Source organism: Bombus bifarius, unplaced genomic scaffold, assembly GCF_011952205.1.
Source record: "Bombus bifarius isolate JDL3187 unplaced genomic scaffold, Bbif_JDL3187 scf7180000007970, whole genome shotgun sequence".
Lineage (NCBI taxonomy): Eukaryota > Metazoa > Arthropoda > Insecta > Hymenoptera > Apidae > Bombus > Bombus bifarius.
Window position 1 is genome coordinate 7,609,268 of NW_022884356.1, and position 20,544 is coordinate 7,629,811.

Consider the following 20,544-nt stretch of genomic DNA (forward strand, 5'->3'; position numbering starts at 1 on the left):
AGTTTTCGAGTAATTACTTGTGTCGTTATCGATATTAGTGACGATATTTAATTGTTAGTTAATGTGAACGTCACAAAAAATATCGAGTGACATTTTCTATGAGAAAAGCTACTCGGTAAAGCAGCGTAGCGAAATAAATCCAATTTTGTTAGAAGCCACGTACAATTAGTAATATTGCAGATTTCTAACGCAGTTTACCCTACCAACCGAATCAACGAGAACCTATTATTTACTTACGTTCCATCGTTGCTTCAACGTCACAGGGTATATTCTTGAGAAACCAAATTCTTCTTCCAAGTTATTAAACAACGAAGTTTATTATTCATATATACAAACGTTTACATGCTCGTTAAAAGGTTCGACCAATTGATTGACCAAGCGTAAACGCGTTTGCCGGTGAAACGCGTTCATTCTCACACGATACACCAAATATTCATACGAAACAACGTTCAACACGAAAGCACGGTACCGACGCAACGCGACGCGACGCGACGATGGATATCGGGAGTACGGGAAGCTTTCGACTGGGAGACCAACATTCAAGGAAGAAAAATTATTGTCTATGTACAAACGTCGTGACGAACGAGACACTGCATGATCGCCTGTTATTCTCTCCTTTTTACATTTATATTTACGATTAATTAAGATCTATGTGAAAAATAAGAGTACGACCTTGACAGTTCAGGAGGGAATCTTAACGGTACTTATTGTCTATTTACAAACGTCGTTTACCATGCTTAACGTTTTTGGCATGAGTCAATCGTAGTTTCGCGATAGGATAGTAAACTGTGAGCCGCGTCCGTTCTTTCCTTCTTTCACGCGAATAAAACCTATCCAGAAGTTTCCATCGAGTCTCGAGAATGTCGTTCTTTGAACGATTCCGTTCTACACTCATCTATAATTGGAGTTTTATTTGCTTTTACGAAGAGAAACGTTGCGATCGGTTACCTGCATTTTCGTTGGAAAATCAGCAACTACGTTAGGTTTTTGCAGAGTAACTGTCGCTTCCAATTCGAGTTTCAACGTTGAAACACACATTTGTAATCAAAGTAATTAAACTCACCTGAAACGAAGAAAAGTGATGTCAATTTTGCGCGTACTCGTTGTACCGTTACAAAGAGGATCTTGAAGAACCTTAAACACGATCCTCGACAGAGGATACGCGCAACGAAAGAGAACATAAGTCCGCGTTTATCACGCTTCAGACAATGTACTCCTTGGTACGATCTAACTGAAGAATCCGAAGCATTCGGACCGGTATTTCATACGTTACGACCTATTATAACTGGTACGTACCATACGCGTGTGTTAATAACATCCAAATCGTATGGTATTACGCAGAGTTAAATTAATTGCCAAAATTTATTCCAACACATCCACTGTCTACCTTCTCCAAACGTGTATCTCATTCATTTCGGAAGCTACTTGTACGATCAAACGATGGGATGGAAACAAAAACCTGCCGAGCGAGCATCGGACGTTAAAACTCATACGCTGGAGCAAAATTCGTCGGTGAGTATCGGAAAACGAGTCGCGGCTCGTCAATTTGGTCAGCATCAGTCGTGACGCCACGATCGTCGACGAAGCACCAGGACCGCCTATATACAGCTCTCTTGGACACGCGAACTTCTCGTGTAAATATCGTGACTACGATGGACAGGAAGCGTGCTGGGTCGCAACGGGCTCAAGCTCTTCTCCACCTTTTTCACGTAGCCGTTAGGATAGATCCACGAGTCCTTTGTATGCAAGACCGACGAGGGCGTCGGATAATCCAGCTCCTCCAAATGACCGAAATCTTTCGTTCTGTCCGACTTGCAGGTCTCGTAATTCGGTTCGAAGATGTCGGGCCTCTTATCCATCTTGCTTGGAATCACGTCAGGATCGTCATCGGCCATATCGTTGATCGTTTCTCCTTTGATCTCGTCGCTGGTCTCCTTATTCAACGGCGCTATAACCACTCTGTCGTCTTTGTTGCCGTAACGCACCACTTCGGTGTGAGTTTTCATCGATTGCATCGGATGGTTACGGCGATACAGTGTCAGAGTTATGCCAACGATCAGGATGCACACGGCTGTTATTCCACCGGCGAAACACGCCACCAGAAGACTGTAGTCCATGCTGCCGTCGGAAGTTCCGCGATCTGCGGACAGAAGGAAACGTGACTCACGTAAAAGGCAAGACGTTAGGTAGACGATCGAACGTACGAGGCTTGGTCGAAAACGAATCGGACGATACGCTCGTTATCAGTGCTGCTAACGAGGCTGTTAAAAGCACCGACGACTGGTAACGCGCATCGCGTACAATCGGCCGGGTTTTCCCAACCAACGCTCTTCTTTCGGCGGATCGAGCACGGCGTATCGTCGTGGATTTTAAATTTACAGATCGATCACTCGGTAATTGAATTTCGTTATTGAATGGCAGCCAGTTTCCACGTTTCGTCTGAACGCTACGCTCGCGCAATTAGAAATGTAATTTAAGACTCGTTCGACCAGCCCCTATGGATTTTATGATAGAACCTCGACGATTTAATCAGCTGCTCTTCCCAAGAGTTTGTCGATCGAAATTCAAGTCGAAAGTTTGCCTCTTTTTATCTGCAAGTATATACTTGCTTGGCTTCTTCTTAATGACGGTAACTTGAACGCAACGATGAATAGAGTTAAAATTGTTAAAATTCATCGTCTAAGCATTCAGCTAGATGGTGGTCGTTTCTTAAATTATCTTTTCCGATATTTGTACGATCTCTTTTTTTATAACGAGTATGAATATAGATGTACAGCTTAAAATATAGCGTAATATATTTTTTCATAAGAAATAAAGAATAACAAAATTGCAGTTGCGGTCGATTCTATCGTTCGGTAAGATCCTGTAAGATCCTGTAACATGAGATGCGAATGGTCCAAGGATCGTTATGTAAAAAGTTGAAAAATTCGATTAGGACTGTTTTTCTTACGAGCTCTCAATTGTCTGCGCAACAAGAATAACGAATTGCACGTATCTAAATCATACGAATACGAATAAACATAATTCACAGCAAAATCTCGTTTAACGCGGTTGATAATTGCGGACGGGACAAAATTTCATACAGAAATACGACATTTCATAAATATTAATCTAATATTATGTTCGACCAGTTATCTACAAGCTCGAAAATTTAATTTGTAAAGTCATCATTTACATTTAATGGCAAGATATTTCGATACAAAACGCAGCCTCGCCAATTATCAAAATGAAAAGAATGGCTTTCTCGGAATTCCTTTCGGGATAGGAGAACGAATGCAGGATTATTTTCGTTGAAACGAGCATTCGAATCAAAGACACGGTCTTTCTTGGAAAAGCGCCTTAAGACATTTCCGGCAAACTTGGATGGCTATTGGATCACGAGAGAAACGCGAACAACTTCCGGTAGCAAAGATCGAGAAGGAAATAGGAAAGCGGGCCCACTGACGACGATGGCCGAGCTTTTTGACATTCCGAAAACGCTTCGGTTCGTTAGCCAACGAACGTTTCGAATGTGCACGTTCCTCCGTATGCACCTGTACAGATGTGTACATATTTATTCCGAAACAAACATATACCAAGATAATTTGATTTGTGTACGGCTAACGTTTACAGGCAATTTGCAATCAGAGCAAATACATCCTAATGCAGCGGCTTAACTTTCAACGAAATTAGCGAAGAAAGGGAATGGCACTAGGAGAGATCGTCGTTACGTAAATACTTAGCTCAGATGGAACTGTTCCAGAAGGAATAATTTTGAAGTATCGGATTGAACGGAAAGAGTTCGTTTCGTGTGTTTTCGTTTTATCTCGTACCATTTTGTGCGTATATTATCCTTATACTTACTGAATTTGTTAATCAATCGCATACACATTTTCACGACAGTATATCGTGGGTGTTACGTAAATCTTGAAATCTCGTTAACGCTGTAATGAAACGCGAAAATCTAAAAGCGGGTATAGATGTTACGATGAAATACAATACGTGTAAAATGAGATAATGCCGCTTATTCATTCACGTTTACAAAAAAGTCATTATTAATCACGTTGACAAATTTTAATCCTGATACTCGTCGTATTACTTACATTTCATATTACGCGGAATAACGAACATTAACGCAATGGAACTACGAAACTGCACATGATGAAATCTGAATAAAATAATTGCAAACAAAATATGTATATACGTACTTGGGTAGAATCTTCGATTATGTAAATAATAATTAGGAAAATATCAAGAAATATTATCCGAGTTCGTTTGCACGTATATCATTCTGTAACAATATCATAGAATTATTCTTTTGCTGGATTATATCGAATAGATCTAAGCCTCCTTAGTGTCTTGTACTATCTCGGCCCTTTTCGTAGATCTTGAAACGATGCAAGAGGTTGAGACACGTAAACTTTTTCAGTTTCATTGTTCAAAGCGCATAAAGTATCACGTACAATCTCAACATGATAGGTATTAAAAGATCATTTCACAAAAATTACCTCCTAGCGTAATGTAAATTGTTTTTAACAGCACTTCTCCGCTTTCTAATATCCCGAAGACCACATGTCGTATTACAATATTTCTATTATCCTCAAACACATTCACTATTTCACACCCAGTTACTGTGGTTAGCATAACGCGTTTTCGTCTGGGATATTAGAATGCTATGCAAATGCTTCTACTGTTAAACGTAAACCAGATTCTACACATACGTACGTACATATACATATAGGGTGTCTAAACGATAGAACGTTCGAACAACGTGAATTCGGATAAGAGAAATAGGATCAGAACATAATAATATAGATGAACATTTTTTTAATTGAATGGAAAATTGATCCTGCGTTCTGTTCGTGAGCAGATACGTCGACGTTTTGGTCGACGCATTAATCAACGATACACCAAACAACCGACAGTGTATTCTCACTGCGGATTGACCAAGGTATCCATAATGACACCGTCAATGAAAAAATATAACGAACAAACGAAAGTATCGCTGTGCCTCGCCGAATAAACGCCGTTCAAACGAACCAGAGCGATACAGAACGAATTCATTTCGTTCAGAGCGAGCATTCGCATTTATAAAAGCACTAACCTGCGGTTCTTAACGGGGCGCATTAGGAGGAAATGACATGGACTCGGCGAAACTGGTTGAAACGGATCCGAAGAGGTTCGCAAAGGTTGACGACAGGGTTGGAGGTTCGAGGCGGTGCAGACCAGCTTCGCATTATCAGTAGAACGTATACAGGCCGAGATCCGAGATGAGCTCGTGTTGCGAACGTGCCTGTCCACGTACACACCATTATACGTGCATGTACAGGAACGAATACCTATCCGAGAAGAGCGGGGAACGTTTGCGCACACAGGCCGAGATCGTCCACGGACCGAGATGAATAAACCATGAGGATGGAAATTAAAGGCGATAAATGCGCCTCGAATGAGACAGCAGCGAGGAAAGGGACTCGCTCTTTATGGGATTTTAATTCAACCTCCGCGGGAAAGGAGGATACGAAGAAACGTGTCGCACGGAAAGGGAAAGGCGACTCCGGCCAAAGAGAGCTTGAAATGATCGTGGATACGCGTATAATTGCGCTCGTGAAACGCACGGACCAAGCTCGCAATGCGATGCTACGGCCCGTTCAGCTCGTGATACAATTCCGGCTAATTGAGAGACGTGACAAATGTCAGGAACGCGTACCCTCTTGCCAAAGGACCTCGTTCGTGTTCACCGTTTCTGTACCCCAGGCTGAATACGATCGTGACGTTCGCCCTTCGGTTTTCCAGTGGTTTTCACGAGCTAAGATGGAAATGAATTCGTTCGATTTACCAAGTTGCGTATAATTGCTCGAGTAACTGGATATTGCCGCGGGTAACACGACATTATCGATCGTGTCTGTTTGCATTTCGAGATACGCGTTAATTTTGTTTCGTAATATCGTCATTTATAATATCGTCGAATCAAGGAAGAGAGTGTGTGTTCACGAATTTTTCATTTTGCTCGTATTCAGCGAATACATCGAGCTGTATGATATTCGTCAATTAAGAGATTAATGTACTTACATGCTGCAAACGGAGTTGGAAATGATTCTAATGTTATAGATAATATAATAGTGTGTTGTATATTTTCTATTTATTCTATTACGAACCTACCTTTTGTATCATATGTGTTTCATAATGTAAAATACCAAATAAAGTACCAAATTTGCTAGATACATTTTCCAGTAAACGTGTAACTAGCAAGGGTCCGAATACTTCTACATCCTGCACACTTTTGACGTCAATAAGAAAGGAAAACATTCGTAGAACTTACCGGTGGTGTACATAGCGACTGCTTTGAGCGTGACTGGTTCAAGGACTACAGGGTCGCTTCGACCCTTTGCGTTGACAGCGTAAAGATGAAGCCTATATTTACGACCGGTCTCTAAACCAGGAACCTCAAAAACCGGACCGGACGAGCTGGATCTCTCTGTGTGGTTTAGGTAAAAGGTATTGAAGTGATAAACGTTCTCCTCGCTATACACCTCCAGCTCGTAATTAGTTATGGGCAAACCGCCGTCAAATCCCTCCGAGCATCTGACGATCAACCAATCCGCATCCCTCGATTCGGTGGCTTTGAAATCCTCGTGACCTATTTCATGGAAAAATGTGGTGAATGGTTTCGAGAAGGATGTCCGCGCTGTTATACGTGAGAGAAAAAGAGAATTCAGAAAATCGAGGGTAGACAGTACTTGCCACATAAAAGAGAGAACTCTTAACGAATATGGGTCGAAAAATTAATATTTTTAAAGATATAAATAATTTGTCGTCTAAACCGAGTGGCTTGCTCGCTTTGGAAATTATTATACTGCGTAAAATCTAAATTTGTAATAGTCTATTTGTACTTCGCTGTATTTAATTATTTACATTTACTTAAATATTCAAGTATCTATTTAATTGTATATTTAGATTAGAAAACTATTTAACATCTTTGGAACGAATGAAGATACGAATGATTAAAAGATTTCCATAATCAAGATAGAAAAATTGCTATTTTTCGTGTGTTTGTTTATGCGGTTTTTGACTCTGTACTTGTACAACAGTATTATTACGTAATTATTATTATTTATCATGCTGACGTTATCTTTTAACGAAGGACGTGGATGAAACAAGTCCTTTTGTAAAAAAAAAAAGGATTGCATGCAAAAACGCTGTGACTCACAGTTTCATTTCGCCTGATATATCTGCGTTATAACTATACACATGTGTGTACACCTCTTTTCATAGCTATGAGGCTACTTCCTGATCTTACATAATGCGTGATAATTAGCTGAAGGTACTAAGGAAACGATAAATCGGGCAAAATTTCGTATTCACGCAAGATAAAGCTCTAGAGCGCTGTAAAAATGTGTAAAAGCTATTTAGAAGAATTACGACAAGAATTACGACAAAAATTATTCGTTAAACAATCTGCTGACCTAAATAGCATAAAATAACGCAGCATTTAACCAGGTAGTCTACCTAAAATCTGAATCTCAGTTACGATACGACTGTAACAACAAGCGTAATAGAAACCTTAATAATAAACTGCTTCAACGGCTTAAGAGCTATAATCTACATCGAAGAGAAAAGTACTTGGTTGCGAAATAACGGCCTGACAGGACTGGACGTAAAACGAGGAAAAGTAGCCTAACAACGTTTAACGCGTCTCTTCGGTAAAGCAAGACCAAACAGCGTAAAACTTCCCCATCTGCAGTGTCGCTTTCCTGTAACGAAAAACCGAGCAGCCCTTCGAAACGCACGGCAATCGATCCCCGAAGGGGTTGCCTAATTTTACGATCGTTTTCACGCACGACCGAACATCTTGTCTCTTGTCGAGGGAACGCCGGAAAACAAGCTGTTGAACATAGCGTACGAAGCTATCGAGAGCGAGCTAGTATCCTCCTATATGACGGGCGTACGTAATAGCATAGTTAGCGGCGTTTAGGTGGAAACGAGGGGTTCCAGTGTCGCTTACCCATTCGATACGCGTACGGACCGGTCGACTGGAGGGCCGTGCAATTCTGAAGGGGATAAGGTTTCCCGGCGACGATGATCTGAAAAAGACAGGGTGTCTTTTGCACCCCTATCCGGTTTTTCGCCCAGCAGGCAACCGTGCCATAGTCCATGTCGTTTGCTGGAGTATAGTTCAACCTGGATCCATGCCAGTGGCTAGTGATGAGGCTGAGCGGCTTCACTTGCGTGAATCTGTTGGCCGGCACGTTCATCAGCTCGCCGGAATTGTTGAAGGTCCAGTGGAAAGTGATGGGCGGCGGTTTCGACTGCACGCCACATACCAGCGAGATCGTCTCGTGCTTCAAGGCGCCGACAACTTGGGTAGATGAGCCGTCTTTGCAGACAGGCGCGTCTGAGAATCAGATCGGACACACCTCCAATGTATCGTGTCAACGCGAATCCGAAACCCTAACCGAATTACGAGCTCACGATCTTAAAGTCGATCTACCGTGGCGAACATAGAAATAGGTGAGAAATTAAAAATCTTGTAGGAAAATTTTTATTTCATTTACCGCTCGATTATTATTCGAAATAGAAATTTGGAAATTGTTCTATAGTTACGGTGCTTTAATTACAATGATCTGGATAGCTCAATGGCATAAAACACTCTCCTGGCAAGACATAGTAAATAAAAAAAGTATAACAATTGAAATATCGTTTAATTATGGAAATATAACAATGCATGAAATAAAATTCAAAAAATACCATTTCTTTTTTCTACTTACTGTACTTATATTTTATGATAAAATTGTTTTCATTTCGTTATATTATTGCTCGATTATAAAATAAATGCGATACGTATATCCAATTCATTCGAGCATTTTACTCATCTTTTTTACCGATCTTTCACTGAATACCTGATTTTCGCGTATTTAGAGGTATTAATCGATTAGAAGAAAAAATGTAAAAATTTACTCACACATTATGTCCAAGGTTACCGGTCTGCTGGTAGATTTCCCCTCGACATTGACTGCCATGCAAGAATATTCGCCGGCGGAATTTCTAGTCACGCTTCGCAAAACCAAAGATTGTCCGCTGGGAAGAAAAATTCTAGCAGTCGAGTTCTGATGCAGCTCCTTGCCGTCTTTGTACCATGCCAGCTTGTACGCTTTGGGATTCGCCTGAACGTCGCATTCGAAGTAGACGTCATCGCCCTCGTTTATGTCGTTTGCCTTCAAGCTCAAGCCCAGCTTGATCGTCACTATTGGTGCATCTGGGAATTTTATGCGCGATAAATCAATGTAAGAGTACCATTAGGGACAATTCCTACTAGTATACTAGACACACCTACTAGTATCGATAAATCTTTCTTCCTATCTCTCTCGTATTTCATATTTCTTGTTGTAAAATACACCAATTGGAACAAATGACATGGGATAAGATTTCAATTTATATCAGAGTTGGAAACGTAAATCGTAAGTGAGATAGAAAGGCTCGTCGACTGATCCATCGATACCATTATAGTTTCAACGTAAAACGCTATCGTTTATAACTTGAAAAACCAGCCTCGAATGATATTTTTGTATTTTGTTTTGTGAATTTTTTATTACTTATAACAATATGCTGAGTTTGCCACTTCGGATCAGCGCCATTGTAATCCTTGAATCGCGAGCTTTCGGTCAAGGTATTACACGTTTCCCTACTCGCTGTTCTAATAACTAAATTCGATGGCCAGAAGCGAGTACATACTCGTGGAAATAAAGAAACGGCTTATGAAACAAAAATACTGTAAATTAGTGGCATATTGAAAATAAATTTACCAAGAAAGTAATACCATTTTCGGCAGTGTTGAAACATAGTTGAAAGTTGAAACAAAAGAGCGTAATATACATAGAAGGGTGATACTTAAATTTAGCAACGCAAAACATACCTAAATATTTACTAAAAAAGAAATACTAGTTTTAAAAATGTTCGTTCGCGTTATCCCTCGTAACGCCGTCATCGTGTCACAGTTTAAAGAAAATTCGCTTTACTCACAGTGAACCAGCAGTCGCCACTTATCTTCCAGGGCGCTGTTAGGTACAACCGGATTCTCCGCCCGGCAGATCAGATATTTTCCATCGTCCTCCATGGTGGGTACATAACTCAACACGCTTCTCGTGATGTTCGGACTATCTGCAAACTACGAAGAACTCAGAATCTAAGCTCACGTGTACCTGTCTTACAAAGGTAGAAACGAACCGCGGCTGGTATAAGTTCAAAAATGTTCTACTCACATTTCTGGCCATGTGTTTGACCTGATGGTTTCCCTTCCACCAAGTGATCACAGCCTCTGGCCTGGAACCCGAACTGGCGCATTCAACTTCGTACGTTTTTAACGCCGACAAGTGCGTTTCTTTGTTCGTAATATTCACTACTAACGGTTTCACTGGAATCCAACACGATTTACATAGAGGGATATTTCGATGGAAAAATATGCTTTTTAGTAAATTGCAATGAAATTTGGAACGTCGTTCGTCGAGCGATACCTATGTTATTTTAAAGCAGTTACGAATGCAATATAATTTACGGTATCGAGATTTTCTCTTGAAAATTTCATCGCCAAAAAGGAGCAACATTTCAAATCATCGTGGATAGCATTTGCGGATAATTACGTTATCGTCTCTGTTTTCGGTGGAATGCTAAAATAAATTTTATGTTCGATGAGATTAAAAAGCGACGATATGGAAATACAATTGACGAACATCTTTCTATTTGTCGTTTCTTTATCTTATAATGTGTATTATATTAAGAATATTACAAGAAAAAGAAGAGATCGAGAAGCGTTCAATCTCCGTTGAATGTCAGATCTTCTTCACACACGTCGGTTGTCCTGATCCTTACAGCAATCGATATATATATGCATATATTATTAGAAATAAAAAGTAATGTTTATTCATTACGCTTTTATCTTCCATTCCTATCGTCCTTAATCTCACGCTACATAGAATTCATTTCAACTTTCTTCTCCAAACTTTAATCCCACGATGGAATCTCATTTTCTTCGAGTCATATTTTCCTCCCCATAAAATAACCAATTCGTTATCTTCGTTATAAATTTGAGTGCACTCGTTGTCGTATCGCATCGACGCGTACTATTCGAATTCTTCTTATAACGCGGTATACAATAATGCATATTGCATTACTTGCTCCTATCTAGTCCGGAATTAGCCAGGTCCAAGTCTACTGGATAAATTTTCAAACTGCATTTTCTCGAAAACGAAATATCACGCGAAAAAACTGTATTCTCTCTATTTTTCTTTGTTTTCTCTGTTCCGTTTTATCGTTTGTCAACGTATAATCACCTCATCGCCGATTGTACCGCGATTGCTGGAACATGTTCTCGCGTTTGTTCCAAATTTAATCGACGTAATCACGATAGTCGGCTCTCGTTACGGTGCTAATAAAATTTCGACATTTTTAATATAACGCGTACACGTATATCGCTATTTGAAATGTACGTAGCTTGTCTCGATCGTATAGGGCACCCTGTGTAACAAGTCAAAGCGACGCACAACTCCGATGAGCAAGAGTGCTCATCGACTAATCCCGTATTTCGACATGCAGTATCTGGATCATCGCAAAGTTTACAGAAACACCGCGGTTTATTAATAAGCTGGAAACTTTGACAAATTAGGACGTAGCTCTTTACGGAAGCTAAACATTCGGTAAGACAGTTAACAAGTTGAAATAGTTTCTTACTTACAATTAATATCCAAAATAATCTCGGAAGTTAGAGGAGCAACGAGATGCGTGTTGCTTGCCCGACAAATTAGCCTAGCTCTGAGGAACTTCCTGGTGACGTTCGTGATGTCGAGATGATTTATCGTAGTGTCCCCGTGTTCTAACGTGTACGTGTCGTCCGTTTCCTCTTCGAAATGCCACGTGACCTTGGGTGGCGGTGAACCTCCGATTACCTCGCACGACAACGACAACTCGCTACCCTCGTTAAAGGGCTGCAATACCTTGGCCAAATTTTTACCCGGCCCGGTGTAAATCACAGGCTTGTTCGGTGGCACTGTCGTAAGGACGAATTTACGTAAGTCATAATACCGCGAGTATCTTTCTTCTTTAAATCTTTCGAACGATTTCCCCGGCACACGTTATTTGCTTACGGAGAAATTTATTTTCAATGGTTTTTTAATTGCTTCGATCGCGCGACTCGCGCTATACGAAGAATTTTGCTAAACAATTGTACGAACATCTACGATTTGTACAATGATCTGATCTATGATATCGTACAAGTGTCTGCGTTACAAAGTAACTGTTTTATTAAGCAGATTTAAATAGATCAACGTTATATTAACCTCAGAGCAATTAAAGAGAAGAGAGGAAAATTCCTAGGTATCTTAATCTCACAGTGAACGTTCCGTTGCTTTGTTTATTACATTTTGTCGTTAGATGCCATCTCTTATTCTAGAAACAGAAACTGTGAAATCTACCGTATCTGGTATTAACGAGATGAATGTAATTAAACGCCATAAATGATCCTGCCGCCACGAAACAGCGCTAAATTACGGGAAAATGGCTTTTGCATAAGTACACGCTGCATACGCGCATGATAAAACTGCTGGAGATGACACTCCGTAAAACGAAGACGCATGTTACTTAAAAAAAAATATACAAACGAACGATTCTTTATCCGCATAACAGCGACGCCACGAAATTGCCATAATATGTAATATTTGTCGAGCTCTTGTACCGTGTTCAATTAATTAAATGAAAATCGCGTTACCATCGCGTCGGTGTCTAAGAGTAACAAGATATTCGTAACATAATGAGTTTCAACAACGCGATTATGTTTATATGTTGCAATCGAATAAAGACGATACGTCGTACGTACTATCCTGGATGTTTACGACTGTACAACTTGTTATAGAAAATGTTATATAAAAATAAGCTTTCCCTTTATCCTGTAACGATGGTGACTCGGATCACACGGTTACAAAGCGACAGATGCGAAGATGGCGTTTCTCTGATGAAAACTTCATTTCGTTAAAATAACTCCGCTTTAACCGGTATCTCGTTCTAATGTACAATTCTGAATAGATATAAAGCGAAAACCGATTACGTACATACGAAAGCTTAACGATACATTCTCATCTATGAAACACGCTAACAAAATTTCGATTAATCGTCTTTCTAGCATCTGTACTTGCGATTGAACAAACATTTTCACGTCGCGGTGACTAGCTATCGGCAATCGTCGCTGTCGCAACGAAGAAAGTCGGATCTGTTCGGCTAATAAAATTCTCTGACATTTCTCTTTTAATCCGCGGAATTTTCAATTCCAGGCGTTAAAACCAAATCTCATGAAATAACCGAAAACGAGCAAAAGGCGAGCTGCAAAACTAAAAAGTTCGAAATTAAAAGCGACAACGTCGAGATAGCATCGAGTTTCGGAATGAAAGCAATTAATCGCGATTGATCATCAAGTGGAAAGAGTAACAGAGAGAGAGAGAGAGAGAGAGAGAGAGAGAGAGAGAGAGAGATGAAACACACTGTAAAAAGAGAGATAGAACACACTCACCTATCACCGTGAGGTTAACCTTCTGATTTCTCGTCGGGCTATTTTTGTAATCCACCCTGCACCTGTACACGCCCGCGTCGGTTGCCTCCAAGGGATCGATCTCCAATTTCGCGGGATCCACATTCGTCCTCATGGTCGCCCTTTCGTCGAATACGTATGAATCTGACCAAAGCTTCGCCTGAGCTATCGATTTGCCGCGAGCATCTAGACTGTATATCGGCTCGCCGTCCCTTTCGTCTTTGTACCAAAAAACCATGCTCACCACCTCGCTTCTACTCGTTGGATCGATGTCGCAAGGTATTTGAGCTTTGAAGCCAGCCACCGCCGACACATTCAGCATCGGTACTGAAAATTACCACATATATTATTCAAGCTTCACGTTCACCGATATTATACTCCGAGGCACATTTTATTTCCATCAAGAAATCAAATAACCTTAATTAAGTGCCGTATTTAATCGCATTCTCGCATCACGCTACATTTCTAACTTTCCGCTGCTTATACGCCGTCACCTATCCTCGCATGCTTGCGTTACCTATCCTCGTTAGTCTGACTCACCTACTAGGTCAAACCTTATTAGCTATCAATTCATAACTTTCAAATATAGTAAAACAGAGAACAGCCATCGTAACCACGGCATTCCGAAATATATATCGCAATAAAAAAGTGTCGTACTTCATTTAAGAGGAACCCATAATCATCCATCTAACACGTGTCACTCCTTCATAATCCCAGTACCGTCATATTGTACGATTACTGGTGATATTGAGGAACATTAGGACGTGATCCTAACAAATATTATTGCGCGTAAAAAACGAGCGTAACGAAGATTTTTAGCGCCTCTGAATATCTAATTCCGAATATCTAATGGGTTTCTTACTAGGACCAACGTCTTGACGTTTCCAAGTTATGGGCACGCGTTTCACGCTGTTACGGTTCTACCTGACTCGCTCGTATTCTTGCCACGGTACAGCGTCGGATTTGAACCACCCTCTTTGTTCGATGTTCTTTAATTCTTTCGTTCTGTGGTTCAGGTGTTCTAAGCTGGGAACCGAGGGATTTCAAGAGGTTTCTTTCTTCGTGTTGTTCTCACTTGGCATAAAAGATGATTTAGTTTTTGCCATTTACCGCTTGTCACGTTGGGACGAGAGTATAAGAGGAAGGCAAGCGATCCTGATTTCTCGTGACATGTAACACGGATGATAATTGGATCTTTCTTCGCGTCTGCGAATCTTTATTTTGAAAATATCGAAATGAAAAAGCTTTTGCCAGTTTCCTACTTTATATACATATATTCGTCCATATACCAAGCACGGAACACACCAGTTACCCTAAACGTTCTGCTTCATCTTCAAAGAAATACCTGCAGTTCGAATCTATCTTCTCGCAGCATATGGTTGTGTAACGCGGCTACATACATTTTCTTCCTAATTCAACTTGTAGGTAGTAAACGGCGCCGTATCTGCAGATTCAGGTTACTACAACGAGAATCCTGAATCCCGTATATTTTCTTACCGCAACCGCGAATTTCCAGTTTTAGTCAGTCACTGACCGAGAGCCGAGTTACTGCAAATTGGCCGGAGCTCGGGACCGAGGCGCAGGTCGGGGCAACAAAAGTTCGTACAAGCACACGTACGATCAGCGGCGGCCGTAAGTGGGTGTACAAGCCGAGACGGGGCCAATTAATCGGTCTACTTACCGATTTATGTCCCTGGTCCTGGGAGCCGCCGCGGCGTCGCGATTTTATTGGCTTTCATAGCCACCTCATCAATCGTCCCGCCACCTGGCCACCACCCGCCTCTTGACCGTCCGCGCACCAACCTCGTTATCCTTTCCCTCGTCGTCCTTACATACAACGTCTACTCGGGAAATTGGCCTCCCTTGCTGGCCCCGGAGATTAATCACGCGCGACCCTATCGATTTACTGCATGAATGTCCACCGTTTTTTCGTCCTCGTTGCTCCTGACTCGCGGAATCGAACGAAACGTTCGACGAGCAAGAAACAGCCAAGGAAATGGAAGATGTCGAGTACCGTAGGTGCGAGCGAACTCTTTTCGTGAGGATGGCACAGTTTGTTGGCTTTGTTGTAGCCTCGCGATATAAAGGAACTGAGAGCGTTCGATCGCTTCGAACTCTTGAAACGTTAGAAACTAAGCTTAAGATTCATCGAAAAATTCGTAAGAATATTTCCGTACTTTAATTACTTGTTTCAGCTAATAAACTAATATTCCGTGAATATTTCCGATTCCGTCGATAGTGTTGTTAGCATTTAACCCTTTTAAGTACGAACGCGGCGAATAGCTGGACTCGTCCGTGTGACCTGGCAGAAATTGTTTAAATCCTTTGTCACGACGTTCTAGAAACGTGACACGAGTTCTCGGCTCGTGGAACAATTGAGAAACAGGAAATGACTTGTAATTATAGATATACCTCAATCACATTTGCATGTATGTATAATAGACGAAGGAAAATATGTTAATGTGATTAAACAAGCAAATATGCTCCAAATTATGTCGTGTTTGGTTTTGTTTTAATAAAATAATAGTTACATTAGTAGCATCGGTAGCTTCTTAAATAAAGCAAGCTTCGTCTTCTTCGAGTTATGGCTGTTAATAGAAATTCACGAGAAAACAGAATTCAACGAACGAGGCTTCGTTAATAAATACAGGAAACTCGAAAAGAAAAACGTACGAAAGAGATCAGATGTATTTTACGTTTAACGTATTAATTGATTAGAGAAAGCGTTTTAAAAGCGTAGAGAAACCTGAAATTTGATTACGGAATTATTACCATAATGTAAGCATAAAAGTAAAATGAGTTCCAAATGTTGATGGAACATTCATGCAACTAAGCTATTGATTAAGAGGACACGGCGTATTTCCATTACAGCACAAAACGCATTTCAACTCGTAATTTAAATATATCCATTATACGTATTAATTAAGCATCAAACGAATATGAAAATTATTGGAGAACCATAATTTTACTGAATTAATGTTTAAATGTAGCCGATTCTATATCTGTTTAAAAATTCTATCGCGAAATGGTACGATTTTATCGTTAAGCATCGAAACAAAAGTTTTTAAACCAATAATAACTATTTAGCAAAAATATACATTCAGAATATAAAATATGATTCTGTAAAATAGACATTTATATTCATCGAACTGTTTTTATATAATGGATCACAATTCTATCTCCATATTATTTTGCAATCTTAATTCTAATACATCATTTTCTCGTGGTATCTGTGCGTCTCGAATAAGCATGAAAATAGTCGGAAATAGTCGAGACATCTGTACTTTATTTATGTATATGTATTTTCCATAATTTGCATCTTATGAATCTTAAATGCGCAACTCGCTCGTATTACTTTTTTCAGTGCATCGCTCACTCTTTCGTTCAGTATCCAAAGAGGATTATTCAAAAGTTCGTTCTAACAGAAAATTCAGTGTCACGCTTCATCGAGCACATATTACACGACGTATTTCACAGCCATAGGCACTAAATATCTAACAACGAGACTGCTTTAGCGCAAGCAAGAATTTAGCTTCCAGTATTTAACACATTTCAAAGAGAAGTCGTATACGCATATATAATCTATACGTACATGCATGTATATACGTATGTACGTATTAATATATATTTTTAATACATATATATCTGGAAAACTGTGAGTTTGCTGCACTTTGCACCATATATCACCGTTGCAACTTTCGAGAACTAATTTTTCGATCGAGGTGTTACACGCCCACCTACTCGTTGTCCCGGTAACTTGCCTAATATTTTATTTGCCTTCATTATTCGCTAATTATACTCGTTTTAAATATTTTTCAAACGTACATATAGTATTATCTCGGAATATCCAAATATTTAGCGATTATTCTAACAAGCTCGTGAACATTAGTCTTTGAAACGGCACGTTACCGCGTCGCTGCTAAATTACTAGAGGCGTTTATTTATCGCGAGCTATCTCATACATTTATGAATTATAGCTTGTTACATTTATCCGTCGAATCACTATTTAACAAACACAGCAAACTACAATATCATCCGCAGGCAACATAGAACACAAGATATCCAATTATTAGATCCAATCTAATCCTCGTCCGAACAAAACAAACACCTGTTAGCAACGCTACCGACGTAATATTGTCTCCACAAATACGGAACATCGTCAAATGCTAAATAATTCGTAATACGTTCGCCCAATACAAACAAATCGATAATCCAAGCCACAGATGCTTGGAAACAATTAGCAAGTACTTTAATTAACGCTAAGTGTAACGTTTAAAAGCAACGTACGTATACAACAAATCATATAAATAGATGTGTATATATAACACACATAATCCAAGGAATTCAAGCAGAGTAGATTTAGACCTTTACATTCCGCGCTCTTCGTTTCAAAAAGTTTCATTGCAAAAGCTTCTTGATCGATCGATGATATTCACCGACGCGAAACAATACTTTGAGCTATGTTATTACGTGATCGTGTGACGATAATGAAATCACTTGATGCAAACAGGAAGTCAGCATTCTCTCAGGTCACACGAACTACTCGGACCTATAGTCTCAGTCTTCCATGTCGTAAACTCACGACGCGCTATACGAGCAATCCGCGAGTACGGGAACTGATCTCTCCATTGACCCGCAACATCGTCTTAATCCCCCGGCTATCACAGTGATCGGGATGTTCAAAGTCCTAGGAGGACTGATCGAGTCGGAGTTGCCCAGCGATTCGCTGATCATGTTTCCATCTGTTTCTCGTAATTTATGGTAAGCCGATGTAATAAGCGTCGAGTGCTCAAATTCGCAGAGATTGCGTAACGATATTAACGGCAGTCTTACAGTACATCGTGCGTTATTTAAAAAACTATAATTGCAATTGTAATACATTTCATCAGTTTTCTTAAACCGACTACAATTTGGTCGTTAGGTTACAGTTGCTCGGAAACGAATAAACAAAGTTGCTCGTCAACTACCTTTCCTGGTATTATCTTTCTCGTGTCTTCTTCGACGCATCAGCTTTGTCTCGCCCTTACTCTTAAGTGTCTCGTAAAAAGTCTAGAAGCATCTCTGAAAGTGTACGAACTCGTGCGTATCTTCCATATCGTTGCACCACGACGTCAACGTTTTTCTAATTTTGCCATATCTCTCTGTCCTTCCTATAGGCCTTCTACCAACGATGCGCTATACAAAAGCGTAACCGGTGCAAGGAACTTCCATCGTTCGAGCAAACCGGATAAATGCGGCACTGAGTTATCGGTGCGAGAAGTGCCTACGCGCAAACAACGGTCGGACCGAACGTTTACGGATTCGACACGCGTATTTGGGCGGATATCAACGTTTACTCGAAGCAGTTGGATAGATCCGCTCTCAGAGCGCATCACGTATCTGACTACACCACCGATTCTCGGATAATTATTCAAAGCAAACGCGACCTCGTGTCGCGGGTCGGTAATGCATCGTATTAGCCGCTTCCTTCTATGTACAAGTCCATACGCGCGGATTTCAACAGACGTAATCTGTCGCGAAACACCACGCTGCGCAGGTGCTTCGACGGATCTGCGATCTTATTCGATGGGAATGCAAATCGGCCTGATCGGATTCCGCGAAAACTTCGGACGGAGTTACGTACTCGGTTATCGACGATAATGCTTATTAAGAAACGAAATATGACGCGACATTAACAGAGAACGATGATTTCTCTTTCCGTGGTGTCTGACGACGCGATAGCGTGATCGCGCTATTGCGAGACAGCGCCAACGCGTATCATCGAGCAAAGTATTCCGAGAGGTTTTGAAGAGGAAAATAAATCGAAGATTTGCTTCTGAGAAGATCGATCATGAAAGTGTATCAAATATACGAATATAGTACATACGCGCGCACTTAACTTTTAAGCCAATTGCGTCAGGAAGAAAAATAATAGATGTGCTCTTACGTCATATAATTGCTTGTCGCTGTATCTAGTTGGGAAAGAAATTGTTTATTCGAAATAATATTGTATGTATAATTTTATCGCAATTATAATAAAAAAATCTACGTATAATTTTTAAATAATATCATATGTATATGAATGCTGTCAGATTAAAAAATTCCGATTCTAGCTAAAGCTTGCACGTACGTAGAACGCATTTAAATTTATACGAACGAGAAATTTTTTCTGTGAGAATTCATTTTGGACAGATGAAATCAGACTGCAACGTTCCCGCCTAGTTTTCGTCTTTTGAATATAATTCTACGAAGATACGAGATGGAATCTTTGAATACATGATACGTTTATGGTAGACAAAATAATAAGACATTTAAAAGGCAACATTCTGAGAGAGCACAAAGGCAGATGATTTTTTATGGATTATTAAATTCGCAATTTAATTGCGGCTATTTCACTTCAAGATGAAAATTAACGAATCAATATTTCGATTGGAATTTTTCATACTAGCGAACATTGAAAAATCTATGTCCTGGGACATAAAATACAACATAAAAATGCATCAAATAGCATTTTGTAATTTGTATGTTTGTTAATAAAAGTACATTTCACGATGTTCATTACGTAAGGAAGATACGAAGAAAACGATGTACAAAATACCTGTAAGCCACTATCGAATAATTTTTTAATTTCATTTCACGATCATTAATAAGTAAACGAATATCTTATCTATTAAGGAGATGAGCTCAGTATGAACATTATCAAACGATTACATCATGAATAATGTGAACAATCTCTATGCATACATACTCCCTTTATGCATATACAGGGTGGTTGGTAACTAGTGGTACAAGCGGAAAGGGGGTGATTCTATGCGAAAAGAGAAGTCGAAAATAAAGAATAAAAATTTCCCTTTCCGCTTGTACCACCAGTTACCAACCACCCTGTATAAATGACAGCGTATCAAATTTTCTACAACATTGAAATATTACATTTAAAACAATTCCTTTTCAAACGGCCGACACCACGTTCACATTTTACGTATAATAGTTAGCCGCAGAATTTCCTGAATATCCTATCA

At 40.0% G+C, this 20,544-nt stretch overlaps 1 protein-coding gene across 3 annotated transcripts in view; it reads right to left on the reverse strand.

Annotated features, from left to right (window-relative positions):
* Positions 1 to 298: 298 nt before the first annotated feature.
* The window catches only part of LOC117212156 (hemicentin-1-like), a 54,328-nt gene continuing 34,082 nt past the window's right edge, over positions 299 to 20,544 (reverse strand). Inside the window, exons 1-10 of one of the 3 annotated variants that reach the window (XM_033456683.1) lie at positions 15,228 to 15,557; positions 13,529 to 13,873; positions 11,705 to 12,016; positions 10,236 to 10,387; positions 9,997 to 10,141; positions 9,570 to 9,728; positions 8,939 to 9,232; positions 7,982 to 8,371; positions 6,299 to 6,616; positions 299 to 2,140 (exon numbers count right to left, since the gene is read on the reverse strand). In XM_033456683.1, coding sequence (XP_033312574.1) covers positions 1,599 to 2,140; positions 6,299 to 6,616; positions 7,982 to 8,371; positions 8,939 to 9,232; positions 9,570 to 9,728; positions 9,997 to 10,141; positions 10,236 to 10,387; positions 11,705 to 12,016; positions 13,529 to 13,868 — 2,652 coding nt within the window. In that variant the 5' untranslated portion in view covers positions 13,869 to 13,873; positions 15,228 to 15,557 and the 3' untranslated portion in view covers positions 299 to 1,598. Of the gene's footprint in view, positions 2,141 to 6,298; positions 6,617 to 7,981; positions 8,372 to 8,938; positions 9,233 to 9,569; positions 9,729 to 9,996; positions 10,142 to 10,235; positions 10,388 to 11,704; positions 12,017 to 13,528; positions 13,874 to 15,227; positions 15,558 to 20,544 lie in introns of those variants that run through there. The other 2 variants (XM_033456674.1, XM_033456688.1) reach the window with 2 other exon arrangements.